The sequence below is a fragment of the Balaenoptera acutorostrata genome, chromosome 3 (assembly GCF_949987535.1).
Source record: "Balaenoptera acutorostrata chromosome 3, mBalAcu1.1, whole genome shotgun sequence".
In the NCBI taxonomy this organism is placed as follows: domain Eukaryota; kingdom Metazoa; phylum Chordata; class Mammalia; order Artiodactyla; family Balaenopteridae; genus Balaenoptera; species Balaenoptera acutorostrata.
In genome coordinates, this window is record NC_080066.1 from 52,519,341 (window position 1) to 52,534,975 (window position 15,635).

The 15,635-nt window shown below is 35.7% G+C and overlaps 1 protein-coding gene across 10 annotated transcripts in view; it reads left to right on the forward strand.

The window, feature by feature from the left end:
• Positions 1–15,635, forward strand: part of MEF2A (myocyte enhancer factor 2A) — a 171,022-nt gene that overhangs the window by 143,778 nt on the left and 11,609 nt on the right. For 6 of the 10 annotated variants that reach the window (XM_057542643.1, XM_057542638.1, XM_057542644.1 and 3 more), the window contains one exon: positions 14,183–14,206. The exons of the other annotated variants lie outside the window; for them this stretch is intronic. In XM_057542643.1, coding sequence (XP_057398626.1) covers positions 14,183–14,206 — 24 coding nt within the window. The remainder of the gene's footprint in view (positions 1–14,182; positions 14,207–15,635) is intronic. 10 annotated transcript variants of the gene reach the window in all.

Sequence of the window (15,635 nt, forward strand, 5' to 3'; positions counted from 1 at the left end):
ATATGCTACCAGCAAGCTCTTGGGTCTATACAAAGAAATAAAGAACAATGGAAATGGAATAAATGAAGATAAAATAAAATTCATTTTGTCCTTCATTTGATAAACTTTAATTTTAGAACAGTTTTAAATTTATACAAAGATTGCAAAGGTAGTACAGAAAGTTCCCATATGCTGCACACCCAATTTTTCCTGTTATTAACATCTTACATTAGTATGGTACATTTGTTACAACTAATGAATCAATATTGATACGTTATTATTAACTAAAGTCTACACTTTATTAGGATAGCCTTAGTTGTTAACCCCATGTCTTTTTCTGTTCTGGAATCCAATCCAGGAATACAACATTGCATTTAGTAGTCATGTCTCTTTAGGCTCTTCTTGGCTGTGGTAGTTTCTCTAAGACTTTACTTTAATGACCTTGACAGTTCTGAATATTGGTCAGATATGTTGTAGAGTGTTCCTAAATTGTGGTTTTTCTGATGGTTTCCTCATGATTAGACCGGTGTTATGTGTTTGGGGGAGGAAGGCTGTGGAACTAAAGTGCCATTTTCATCACATTATATCAAGGGTACATACTATCAACATGACTGTTGATCACTTTGGTCATCTTGCTGGTGTAGTATTTCACTGGCTCCTCTTTTCCCCCTTCCCATACTGTCCTCTTTGGAAGGAAGTCACTGTGCAAGGCCCACACCTAAGGAGTAGTGGGGGTTATTCTCCTACCTCCTTGAAGGCAGACTATCTACATACATTATTTGGAGTTCTTCTGCACAGGTGACTTACCTGTTCTCTCTCATTTATTTAATCATTTATTTATAGTGAATATTAATATGGACTCATGGACATTTATTTTATACTTTGGGTTATAATAATAAGAAATTCTGTTAATATATGATTCTATCAATACCAATACTAGTTTATTCTGTTGCTCAAATTGTTCCAGCTTTAGCTGTTGAGGACTGTTCAAATGGTTCCTGTGCCCCTTTTATGTACCCTCGTCTTTGTGGGGTTTTTTTGGCAGGGAGGAAAGTAGGGGTTACTATTTTATTTTCTGGTTACTACAGAATGCTCCAGGCTCATCTTGTATATTTCCTGCCCCAGTCCTGGAATCAGATATTTCTCTGAGGAACGTTGGTTCCTTTTTTTGGAGAATGATATTAGAAACCAAGATCTGGGTGTTTTCCCTCTTCTTACTTGCCCCAAAAGATAATCGGCTTTCTAAAGCAAAAATAGTGGCAATGACTTTTGTGTTTATAGCATCTGTAAAAATAAAATGACGGTGGAGGGATTAGAAATATACTGTTGTAGGTCTTTACACATGATGAGGTGTATATTTGAAGGTGAACTCCAATTAACTGAAGATGTATATTGTAAACCCTAGTACAGCTATAGGAAATAAAAAGAGGTATAAATAAGTCAATAGAGGAGATAAAATAGAAACATAAAATATGCTCCAGTAGCCCAAGAAATGGGAGAAAAAGAGAATAATAAAGAACAGATGGAACAAATGAAATATAGCTAGCAAGATTGTAGATTTTAATCCAACTATACAAGTAAACGTCATAAACATCAGTTAAAAGACAAAATGTCAGATTGATTAAAAAAGGAAGATCATACAGTACACTGTCTATAAGAACCCCACTTTAAATATAAAGACATAGGTAAAAGGATGGAAAAAATATACCATGCAAACATTAACCGAAAGAAAGCTAGTGTAGCCATATTAATTTCAGGCAATGTGAACTTCACAATAAGGAATATTATCAAGGATAACAAAGGATATTACATAGTCCATATTCCAAGAAATAAGTATCTTTAATGGGTATGCACCTAACAGCACACCTTCTAAATACATAAAGCAAAAACTGATACAACTAAAAGGTGGAAGAGAAAAATCCACAATTGTAGTTGGAACCTTCAACACTCTTCTCTCAGTAATTGATAGAACAAGTAGGTAGAAATATCAGTTAGGGGTTTAGGTGACCTGAGCAGTATTCAACCAACCTGACCTAAGAGACAGTTACAGAACACTTCACTTCACATAGCAGAACACACATTCTTCTTAAGGGCACTTGGTACATTCAGCAATTTAGACCATATCCTGTGCCATAAAACAAACCTTAGCAAATTTCAATCATACAAATTACAGTCTCTGAGCATAATAAAATCAGTAACAGGAAGACAACAGGAAAATCTCCACATATAGAAATTAAATAACATACTTTTAAATAACTCATGGGTGTAAGAGGAAATCTCAAGGGAAAATTTGAAATATATATAGCATATCAGAATTTTAGGGACCACCTAGGGTAGCGTTGAGAGGGGAAATTCATAGCATTAAACGTTTATATTAGAAAAGACGAAGGTCCCAAATCAGTAAGCTTTTACTTTAAGAAACTAGGGAAAGAAGAGCAAACTTAACCTAAAGGAACCAGAAAAATGAGGAGCAGAAATTAATGAAACTTAAAACAGAAAGACTGTAGAGAAAAGGAATCAAACCAAAGGCTGTTTTTTTTTTAAAGATCAATAAAACTGCTAAATTTCTAGCCAAGGTTACCGAAGAAAAAGAGAAGAACACAAGTTATCAATATTAAGAATGAAAGAGGTTACATAACCCAAAAGACACTAAAAGATACTGCAAACAATTATTGTACAGAAGATAAGCTACAGAATAATACTACAAACAATTATTGTGTAACAGCTAATCTAAAAACAAAACAACACTACAACTTAAAAAGGGGGCAAGGGGAATACTACAAACAACTCTATTCTAATAGATTTGATAGTTTAGATGATATGGGTAAATCCTTTGAAAAATACAAATTACCAAAGAATTATCAGACTCACTGAAGAAGAAATAGTTAACCTAAATAATAAATATCTATTAAAGAAATTGAATTCCTAGTTTTAAAACCTTCCCCAAAAAAAACTCCAGATGCAGAGAGTTTTACTGCCAAATTTTACCAAACATTTAAGAAGAAATGATATCAATTCTACATAATTTCTTTCAGAATAAAGGCAAGGAGGGAACACCTTTTCTTTTCTTTTTTTTAAGATTTAATTTTATTGATTTATTTTTTTGGCTGCGTTGGCTTGCTGCACGTAGGCTTTCTCTAGTTTTGGCAAGGGGGGGCTACTCTTCATTGCGGTGCACGGGCTTCTCCTTGTGGTGGCTTCTCTTGTTGCAGAGCATGGTCTCTAGGCCCGCGGGCTCAGTATTTGTGGCTCGCGGGCTCTAGAGCGCAGGCTCAGTAGTGGCGCACAGGCTTAGTTGCTTCATGGCATGTGGTATCTTCCCAGACCAGGGATCGAACCCATGTCCCCTGCATTGGCAGGCGGATTCTTATCCACTGCGCCACAAGGGAAGTCCCAGGAGGGAACACCTTTCAACTCATTTTATTAGACCAGCATTACTCTAATACAAATCAGAATAAGACATTACAAAAAAAGTATAAGCCAATATCCCTCACGAACTCTAGACATAAAATCCTCAACAAATATTAGTTTATTAGTAAATAAATTCATCAGTATACTAAAAAGGATAATATATTAAGACCAAGTGGGTTTCATTTCAGGAATACAAGGCTGATTCTAAATTTGAAAATTCATCAATATAATTTACCATGTTAACAGAATTCAACTTTTATTCATAATAAAAATAACTTCCATCAAACTAGGAGAAGAAAGGAAGTTTTTTAACCTAATAAAGAGTATTTTCAGAAATTCTACAACTAATATACCTAATAAGGGGGAAACAGTCTTTTGGTAAAATAATATTAGGAACTAGACAGTGTTGTTTATTCTCACCACTCATATCCAACATTGTACTGGAAGTCCTAGATGAGAAACAGTAAGGCAATAAAAATAAAATGTATACACACTGGGAAGAAAGTTAAACTGTCTCTGTTCACAGAAGATAATATTTATGTAGAAAAGCATAAAAGAACCTACAAAAAAACTTCCAGTGAACAATTGGAATATGAAATTTTAAAATACCATTTAAATATTACTCAAAAAACTGCCTACAAATCTCACCAAATATGTGCATGATTTTCATGCTAAAACTACAAAACATTGTTGAAAGAAATCAAAGAGCCAAATGAATAGAGATATCATATTAATGGGTTTGAAGACTCTATTGTCAAGATGTCACTTCTTCCTAAATTGGTCAACAGATTAAACACAACCCCACTTTAAATCACAGCAAGCTTTTTTGTAGATATCAACAAGCCAATTCTAAAATATGTATGGAAAGGCAAAGGAACTACATTGGCCAAAACAATTTTGAAAGAGAGCAAAATAGGAAGACTAAGACTACCTGGTTTCAAGACCTACAATAAAGCTACAATAATAATGTGTGATACTGGCAAAAAGATGAGCACATGGGTCAAAGAACAAAACAGAGAGCCCAGAAAATAGACCCACACAAATATATTCAGTTGGTTTTTTACAAAGGTAGTAAGGCAATTCAGTGGGGTAAGGATAGTCAGTACAACTAATGGGGCTGCAGCAATTTAGCATCCATATGCAAAAACAGAAGCTCGATGTATAATTCATAGCTTATACAAAAATTAACTCAAAATGTATTATAGATCCAAATGTAAAACACAAAACTCTGAAACTTCTAGAAGAAAACATTGGAGAATTACAACATCAAAAGCATGATCCATAAAGAAAAAATTGATATATTGGTATTTAACAAAATTTAAGTTTCACTCCATGAAAAGGCCCTGTTCAGAGAATAAAAAGACAATCTACAGATAAGGAGAGAACATTTGCAAAATCACCTATCTAGTAAAAGACTTTTATCCAGAATGATACAACTACACACCTGTTAGAGAATGACTAAAATTACAAAAACAAAACCAAAAAAACTAAAAATGCCAAGTTCTGGTGAGGATGCAGAGCAACAAGAATTCTCATGTATTCCTGCTTGGAATTCAAAATGGTACAGCTACTTTGGAAAACAGTTTGGCAACTTCTTATAAAGTTAAATATATACTTGTCATACAACCCAACGATCCTGCTCCTAGAGTATTTACTCAAGTGAATTGAAAACCATGCTTATATAAAAAACTTATATTTTTCATAATCTCCCAAAAGTGAGAACAACCCAGATGTCCTTCCAGCAGATAAATGGGTATACACACTCTGGTACATCCATACAAAGGAATATTGCTCAGTAATACAAAAGGGATGAAGTATTTATTCACAACGATATAAATGAATCTTAAATGAATTTTGCTAATTGAAAGAAGCCAGATCTCAAAGACTACATAGTATATATATGATTACATTTATATTTCATGATGGAAAATGCAAAACAGACAAGTGGTTGCCAGGGGTGGGGAGAGGAGTTGAATACGAAAGGGGTAGTATAGGGAATTTTTGAGGAGGTGGAACTATCTGTGATACTGTATTGTTAGATTCATGAATCTATGCTTTTGTTAAAACCTACAAAACTGTACAATACAAAGAGTGATTTTTTTACTATATGCCGTTAAAAAAAGTCAACCAGGATTCCAGGGGAACCCAAGATGAAATACAGACCATGATACATGAATATAATGTTATTACAAATGAGTGATATGATGATACTGAAGGGGATGAGGAAGAAAGAGCTGGTCTAAATAACTTTGGAAACTGTTCTGACTGGACACCATAAGTATGGAGACCAAAAAAAATTGCATGAAATCACGGTGCTCAAGATGGTAAATTTGTTACATACATACACAGCCTTAAACAAGTAACTACTATCCATTGTAGATAAAGAAAGCCAGGTTTCTCGAGAAAAAACTTACAGTTAAGCAGCGTGGGTGGGGAAGGCTATAATGAACCCTATTTTTTGAGGTTGTAGTTGGAGGTTTCAGTATGAACTTTTTTTTTTTTTTAACATATATACAGATAGATAGATACAGAAATAGATGTTGTGTACACATGAATTCGTATACATCATATATTTCCTAGCTCTGACTGCTGAGAGGGTCTTAAAACAATGACACCTGGTAACTGAGCACACCTCGCACTCAGATCTTAGTTTCTAAACACCATTCTCCAATAAAAAGAATCAAGACTTCTTGGAGAAGTGATTGATTGTAGAGCTAGGGTCACGAAAATACACAATGAGCCAGAGGTGCCAGAGTATAAGGAAATGTATGTCAAAAGTCAGAGGAACCCAACCTTTCAGAGGAGCTCCCAGTGGCCAGATCTAGAACAATTTAAGCAACAAAATAAATAACAATATTATTGGATTATAACACAAGAAGAATAAAAGAATTAAAAATACTGAGACTGTTACTAAGTAATTGATTGAATAAATAGAGGGAGAAGGGACAACTCTTCCTTAGAGAAGAATTCTAATTAATACAGGTAGAAAGAATGAGAGAAATGGCAAATCACCATTATAACACCACAGTGCAGACCTTGAAGGCAAAGTCAATGGATGAATGCTAAAATTAGCAAAAATTTAAGGAGAAATGGAGTATTTAATAAATCTCAGAATGTCTCTCCCCAAATAATCGTTGATTACAAAAAGAAAAATAGTTATTTTATAGTGGAGAATCCTGGAAGACACTACCTTAACCAGAAGATCAAGGTTAACATCACTGGTAATGGGATGACATGTGTCTTCTGATATCATGTGCTAAGAGGATCACGTCACCCCTGTGGTCTTCTTCCAAAAGTCCATGCTGTCTGTCCAACTATGAGAAAATATCAGACAGACCCAAACTGAAGGACGATCTCCAAGATACCTGACCAGTACTCTTCCAAAGTTGTCAAGATCATGAAAAACAAGGAAAGACTGAGGGAACTGTGGAGACCAGTGGAGACTAAGGATACATGACAGCTAAAGGCATATGAGATGCAGGATCTGATCCAGGACCAGAAAAAAGACATTCATGAAAAGACTGAAACCCAGGAAAGTCTATAGCTTTGGTTACTGCTACATGCAATTTTGACAACTGCATCCTGTTTCTTCAGGGTGTTAACTTTGGGGGAAACTGGATGAGGTGTGTGGTGGTGTGCTCTCTTTGCAGCTGCTCTCTAAGCCTAAAACTATTTCAGAATACAAAGTTAAAAATACATACATAGAGCCACAGTTGATTATGGAAGATTCTCACAAGAATAACACTTCAGAGACAGCACCTCAATCTGGTTCAACAGTTCAGGGAGCTCATATTTCTCATATTCGTCAACAGCCGTGTGGCTGACGGGGTCTTGGTGCACTGGCCTGGTGTCAGGCCTGAGCCTCTGAGGTGGGAGAGCCGAGTTCAGGACATTGGACCATCAGAGACCTCCTGGCCCCACGTAATATCAATCAGCGAGAGCTCTCCCAGAGATTTCCATCTCAACACTAAGACCCAGCTCCACCCAACAGCCAGCAAGCTCCAGTGCTGGACGCCTCATGCCAAACAACTAGCAAGACAGGAACACAACCCCACCCATTAGCAGAGAGGCTGCCTAAAATCATACTAAGTTCACAGACACCACAAAACACACCACTGGATGCGGCCCTGCCCACCAGAAAGACAAGATCCACCCCTACCCACCAGAACACAGGCACTAGTCCCCTCCACCAGGAAGCTTACACAGGCCACTGAAGCAGCCTCACCCACTGGGAACAGACACCAAAAACAACGGGAACTACAAACCTGCAACCTGCAAAAAGGAGACCCCAAACACAGTAAGTTAAACAAAAAGAGAAGACAGAGAAATATGCAGCACATGAAGGAGCAAGGTAAACACCCACCAGACCAAACAAATGAAGAGAAAATAGGCAGTATTCCTGAAAAAGAATTCAGAATGATGATAGTAAAGATGATCCAATCTCTTGGAAATAGAATGAAGAAAATACAAGAAACATTTAACAAAGACCTAGAGGAACTAAAGAGCCCACAAACAACAATGAACAACACAATAAATGAAATTAAAAATTCTCTAGAAGGAATCAATAGCACAATAACTGAGGCAGAAGAACGGATAAGTGACCTGAAAGATAAAATAGTGGAAATAACTACTGCAGAACAGAATAAAGAAAAAAGAATGAAAAGAATTGAGGACAGTCTCAGAGACCTCTGGGACCACATTAAACGCACCAACATTCGAATTATAGGGGTCCCAGAAGTAGAAGAGAAAAAGAAAGGGTCTAAGAAAATATTTGAGATTATACTTGAAAACTTCCCTAACATGGGAAAGGCAATAGTCAGTCAAGTCCAGGAAGCGCAGAGAGTCCCATACAGGATAAATCCAAGGAGAAACACACCAAGACACATTAATAAAAGTATCAAAATTTAAATACAAAGAAATATATTAAAAGCAGCAAGGGAAAAGCAACAAATAACATACAAAGGAATCCCCATAAGGTTAACAGCTAATCTTTCAGCAGAAACTCCGCAAGCCAGAAAGGAGTGGCAGAATATAATTAAAATGATGAAAGGAAAAAACCTACAACCAAGATTACTCTACCCAGCAAAGATTTCATTCAGATTTGACAGAGAAATTAAAACCTTTACAGACAAGTAAAAGTTAAGAGAATTCAGCACCACCAAACCAGCTTTACAACAAATGCCAAAGGAACTTCTCTAGGCAGGAAACACAAATGAAGGAAAAAACCTCCAAAAACAAACCCAAAACAATTAAGAAAATGGTAATAGTAACATACATATCGATAATTACCTTAAATGTAAATGGATTAAATGCTCCAACCAAAAGACATAGACTGGCTGAATGGATACAAAAACAAGACCCATATATATGCTATCTACAAGAGACCCACTTCAGACCAAGGGACACATACAGACTGAAAGTGAGGGGATGGAAAAAGAAATTCCATGCAAATGGAAATCAAAAGAAAGCTGGAGTAGCAATTCTCATATCAGACAAAATAGACTTTAAAATAAAGACTATTACAAGAGACAGAGAAGGACACTACATAATGATCAAGGGATCAATCCAAGAAGAAGATATAACAATGGTAAATATTTATGCACCCAGCATAGGAGCACCTCAATACATAAGGCAAATGCTAACAGCCATAAGAGGGGAAATCGACAGTAAAACAATCATAGTAGGGGACTTTAACACTCCACTTTCACCAATGAACAGATGATCCAAACAGAAAATAAATAAGGAAACACAAGCTTTAAATGACACATTAGACAAGATGGACTTAAGTGATATTTATATTTATAGGACATCCCATCCAAAAACAACAGAATACACTTTCTTCTCAAGTGCTCATGGAACATTCTCCAGGCTAGATCATATCTTGGGTCACAAATCAAGCCTCGGTAAATTTAAGAAAATTGAAATCATAACAAGTATCTTTTCTGACCACAATGCTATGAGACTAGATATCAATTACAGGAAGAAAACTAAAAAATAAAAACACATGGAGGCTAAACAGTACGCTACTAAATAAACAAGAGATCACTGAAGAAAACAAAGAGAAATCAAAAAATACCTAGAAACAAATGATGATGAAAACACAACCCCAAACCTAAGGGATGCAGCAAAAGCAAAAGCAGCTCTAAGAGGGAAATTTATAGCAATACAGGCCTACCTCAAGAAACAAGAAAAATCTCAAATAAACAACCTAACCTTAAACCTAAAGCAATTAGAGAAAGAAGAACAAAAAACCCCAAAGTTAGCAGAAGGAAAGAAATCATAAAGATCAGATCAGAAATAAATGAAAAAGAAATGAAGGAAACAATAGCGAAGATCAACAAAACTAAAAGCTGGTTCTTTGAGAAGATAAACAAAATTGATAAACCATTAGCCAGACTCATCAAGAAAAAAAGGGAGAAGACTTAAATCAACAGAAATAGAAATGAAAAAGAAGTAACAACTGACACTGTAGAAATACAAAGGATCATGAGAGATTACTACAAGCAACTATATGCCAGTAAAATGGACAATGTGAAGAAATGCACAAATTCTTAGAAAAGCACAACCTTCCGAGGCTGAGCCAGGAAGAAATAGAAAATATAAACATACCAATCACAAGCACTGAAATTGAAACTGTGATTAAAAGTCTGCCAACAAACCAAAGCCCAGGACCAGATGGGTTCACAGGTGAATTCTATCAAACATTCAGAGAAGAGCAAACACCTATCCTTCTCAAACTCTTGGAAAATATAGCAGAGGGAGGAACACTCCCAAACTCGTTCTGTGAGGCCACTATCACACTGATACTAAAAGCAGACAAAGATGTCACAAAAAAAGAAAACTACAGGCCAATATCACTGATGAACATACATGCAAAAATCCTCAACAAAACACTAGCAAACAGAATCCAGCAGCACATTAAAAGGATCATACACCATGATCAAGTCAGGTCTATCCCAGGAATGCAAGGATTCTTCAATATATGCAAATCAATCAATGTGATACACCATATTAACAAATTGAAGGCTAAAAACCATATGATCATCTCAGTAGATGCAGAAAAAGCTTTCGACAAAATTCAACACCCATTTATGATAAAAACTCTCCAGAAAGTAGGCATAGAGGGAACCTACCTCAACATAATAAAGGCCATATATGACAAACCCACAGCCAACATCGTTCTCAATGGTGAAAAACTGAAACCATTTCCTCTAAGACCAGGAACAAGACAAGGTTGAGCCCTCTCACCACTATTATTCAACATAGTTTTGGAAGTTTTTGCCACAGCAATCAGAGAAGAAAAAGAAATAAAAGGAATCCAAATCGGAAAAGAAGAAGTAAAACTGTCAGTGTTTGCAGATGACATGATACTATACATAGAGAATCCTAACATGTTACCAGAAAGCTACTAGAGCTAATCAACGAATTTGGTAAAGTAGCAGGATACAAAATTAATGCACAGAAATCTGTTGCATTCCTATACACTAATGGTAAAAAATCTGAAAGAGAAATTAAGGAAACACTCCCATTTACCACTGCAACAAAAAGAATAAAATACCTAGGAATAAATCTACCTAAGGAGACAAAAGACTTGTATGCGGAAAACTATAAGACACTGATGAAAAATTAAAGACGATACAAACAGATGGAGAGATATACCATGTTCTTGGATTGTAAGAATCAACACTGTGAAAATGACTATACTACCCAAAGCAATCTACATATTCAATGCAATCCCTATCAAACTACCAATGGCATTTTTCACAGAACTAGAACAAAAAAATTCACAATTTGTATGGAAACACAAAAGACCCTGAATAGCCAAAGCAACCTTGAGAAAGAAAAACGGAGCTGGAGGAATCAGGCTCCCAGACTTCAGACTATACTACAAAGCTACAGTAATCAAGACAGATGGTACTGGCACAAAAATAGAAATACAGATCAATGGAACAGCATAGAAAGCCCAGAGATTAAACCCACAGACATATAGTCACCTTATTTTGATAAAGGAGGCAAGAATGTACAATGGAGGAAAGACAGCCTGTTCAATAAATGGTGCTGGGAAAACTGGACAGCTACATGTAAAAGAATGAAATTAGAACACTCCTTAACACTGTATACAAAAATAAACTCAAAATGGATTAAAGACCTAAATGTAAGGCCAGACACTATAAAACTCTTAGAGGAAAACATAGGCAGAAAACTCTATGACATAAATCACAGCAAGATCCATTTTGACCCACCTCCTAGAGAAATGGAAATAAAAACAAATGGGACCTAATGAAACTTAAAAGCTTTTGCACAGCACAGGAAACCATAAACAAGATGAAAAGACCACCCTCAGAATGGGAGCAATATTTGCAAACAAAGCAACAAAGGATTAATCTCCAAAACGTACAAGCAACTCATGCAGCTCAATATCAAAAAAACAACCAATGAGCAGAAGACCTAAATAGACATTTCTCCAAAGAAGATATACAGATTGCCAACAAACACATGAAAGGATGCTCAATATCACTAATCATCAGAGAAATGCAATTCAAAACCACAATGAGGTATCACCTCACACCAGTCAGAATGGCCATCATCAAAAAACCTACAAACAATAAATGCTGGAGAGGGTGTGGAGAAAAGGGAACCCTCTTGCACTGTTGGTGGGAATGTAATTGATACAGCCACTATGGAGAACAGTATGGAGGTTCTTTAAAAAAAGAAAAATAGAACTACCGTATGACCCAGCAATCCCACTACTGGGCATATACCCTGAGAAGAGCATAATTCAAAAAGACACATGCACCCCAGTGTTCATTGCAGCACTATTTACAATAGCCAGGACATGGAAGCAACCTAAGTGTCCATCGACAGATGAATGGATAAAGAAGATGTGGCACATATATATAATCGAATATTACTGAGCCATAAAAAGAAACGAAATTGAGTTATTTGTAGTGAGGTGGATGGACCTAGAGTCTGTCATACAGATTGAAGTAAGTCAGAAAGAGAAAAACAAATACCGTATGCTAACACATATGGAATCTAAAAAAAAAAAAAATTTGGTTCTGACGAACCTAGGGGCAGGACAGGAATAAAGACACAGACGTAGAGAATGGACTTGAGGACACCGGGAGGGGTAAGGGTAAGCTGGGACGAAGTGAGAGATATACACTACCAGATGTAAAATAGATAGCTAGTGGGAAGCAGCTGCATTGCACGCACAGGGAGATCAGCTCAGTGCTTTGTGACCGCCTCGAGGGGTGGGATAGGGCGGGTGGGAGGGAGATGCAAGAGGGAGGGGATACATATATAGGGAGGGGGGAATATATATATACATATAGCTGATTCACTTTGTTATACAGCAGAAACTAACACAACATTGTAAAGCAATTATACTCCAATAAAGATGTTAAAAAAAATACATACCTATATATAACGGAGAAGTATACCCCCAGGAAAAGGAGCTGAGAAAAAATGACATTTAGGATAGTCATTTGGCTCACCTTTCATGAACTGGATGTGGAATACCTGCCACTATCCTTCAGAAATAAAAACTGTAGGAAGTTTCACTTAAGGTGTAGAAATATGTTTATAAGAATTACTAATAAACTACAAAACTTAAGGACAAACTACAAGTTTGACATTTAGCAACTTGTCAGTTATCTTGATCTTTTTTTTAAGAGATCATGAAGCATCTCCGTGGAATTCTTAAAATTCGCCACAGAAACTATTTACACCCTTATCCATTTAAGTTATATTGAAAACTGTACATACACACACCCATATTATTTTGATGTGTCTTACAGTTGGAGATGTGTGAAGACATCTATAACAAAACAGTTGAAGAGCATTTTGCCCACATTTGAAATAGAAGTTTATAGGCCAGGTAGTTGTTTTTCAGAGTAAATAATGAGCTTCCCTCCTATTTTACACCATTGTCTGCTTTCACATTGGGGCTTCATGTATCAGTGATGCTTATTATAAAGACACCTTTAGCAGATTGACAAAGAAGCTTGACTTATTCAAGTAAAATAATAAAAAAACTAGATTGTAGATTATTTCTAGCATATTAGCTTTCTAGATGTGTAGGGAAAAAAGGAGCAATATGTTTCATTTATCTTTTCTGTATGTGATTTATCAGTTCATTTCTCCTCCAGTCTCATTTTCTTCATATATGTGATTTTTCTCCATTGAAATTATTATATTCATTTGAAAACTGTATTTGCAAATGATAAACATATAAATTTGTATTATTTAAAACTATACTTACTAAATGTTTGAGTTCTTGTTGTTTCATAACAGTGTGCTAGTTACTGTGGGAAATAAGAAAACAAGATAATTTCTGCCCACCAAGGAGCACAGAATCTAGTATAAGATAAGTGGACATGTGTGACCAGGTAGGGTAGGGATGGGAGGATTTAGATGTAAGTATAGAGTTAATATTCTCCAGATTCCAAATAGAAACTAGTTTCATGATTAGGAAATCATTTTATATATTGTCACAGTAGCATGGCCATGTGTAGGCGAGGCCAGCATAAGAGCAGACCAAGTTAGGGTAGGAATGTCTTTAAATCCTGGCCCTAGAGGATTTAAAAGAATCTTTCCAGTCTTTTGAAGTTAACTACAGGTACAGAAACAGTAAATAATTTATGTTTGTATTCACTGCATATATAATCATCTCTTTAGACTTCCAAACAACTGCTAGTGTTCAGATAACATGTTTTTCTAAAGAAATATTTTATATTCGAGTACCAACAGTCTTAGTAACTCTCTTATCCCTCTTATGTGCTGAGTGCAGTCGGAGGAAGAGGAATTGGAGTTGGTGAGTGTGGGTTTCTGATTGAAGGGAGTTGAAAAAGATGTAGAAAGTACTAATTCTCTTCAGTGTTTTTATCTAATGTTCCCTTTGTTACACATATTTTTTTTCTTGCTATTAAATACTGTCCAAACATTTTGAATAACTAGACCAACCTACTGGTACTGCAGAGTCTGGTTTTTCTACTTATAATTGTATATCTTGACCCATTTTATTTGTTACAACTTTTTAGGGAACTTTGGGATAGAGCCTTTATAAACAATAGCTGTCCATGATGACAAGACACATTAAAGAATTTTTTTAAGGAAAGATACAAAATACCTTTTATAGTTCCCCAAATTATTAATATATTTTTAGAAAATGACTTCACCCTCACAATTCCTCAGATTGTAACACACTATCTTGTGTTTCTCTTTCTTTCAAAAAGATTACATCATTTTTGGTGAGGTCACCTTTTTTCACAGAGTTAGAATTATTTCATCCTGCATGAGACGATCTGAACCACAAGGGGGTTCCCTGTTTATTAAAATGAATGTCTTTAATTTAACATACACAAACTTACTTTTTTTTCTATCAGAAGATATTCTGTTCTTAAAAGTAGCTGTTACCTTTTTTCCAAAACAAATGATTTCTATTGGCTTTTTTTCTAGAAATTAAATTTGACTAAAAATAACTTTCAGTTGATATATTACTTTGGGAACTAAAACTCAAACCTCACAGAACTGATCTTCTGATTTCACAGTCAGCTGCTAATTAGGTGACTTTAAGGGGAATAAAAACTTGAAAATGTTTAGCTTTTAGCATGGACAGAGGTTTAGATTGCATGAAAGCATGGGGGAAAGGCATCTGTTCATTTTGTTTACATTTTATTATTATATATATATGCATGCTGGTGTGTTTTGCACAGTTGGTTTCTTTTCAAATAAGGTTGTCTGTGCTCTGTCCTTAAAATGAGAGATTGTTCTTTAACTTTGTGTTCACTCTCACAGTTTTGGATGTGGTTTCATATTGGTTAACTAAAATACACTAGCCAGCTTTCGTTGTGTTGTTGGATTATATCATGTGCAGATTTTAACTATCTTTTGGGGAAATACTTTACTTAATGATACAGTAATGATTAGCAAATGGATGTTTATAGTTCAAGATAAAATAATTCATCTTAGATTAAACCTCACTATTTATACCCTTAAGAAGTTATCATGAATGCTTCCTTGTGAACTTATGAATTATCTAGCAATATGTTGCCCTCTAGTGGTTGTGGAAATCCACTAGTGGTTGTGCCATTGAGCTTTGATGGGTAGAACCAATATATTGGAGTGTCACTGTTTTACACACACACACACACACACACACACACCCCATCCCACCCCCCCATCTTGAGGTCACATCAGTAGATTTCCATGGAGGTGAAGCTATGGCATGGATAAAGCTAGAC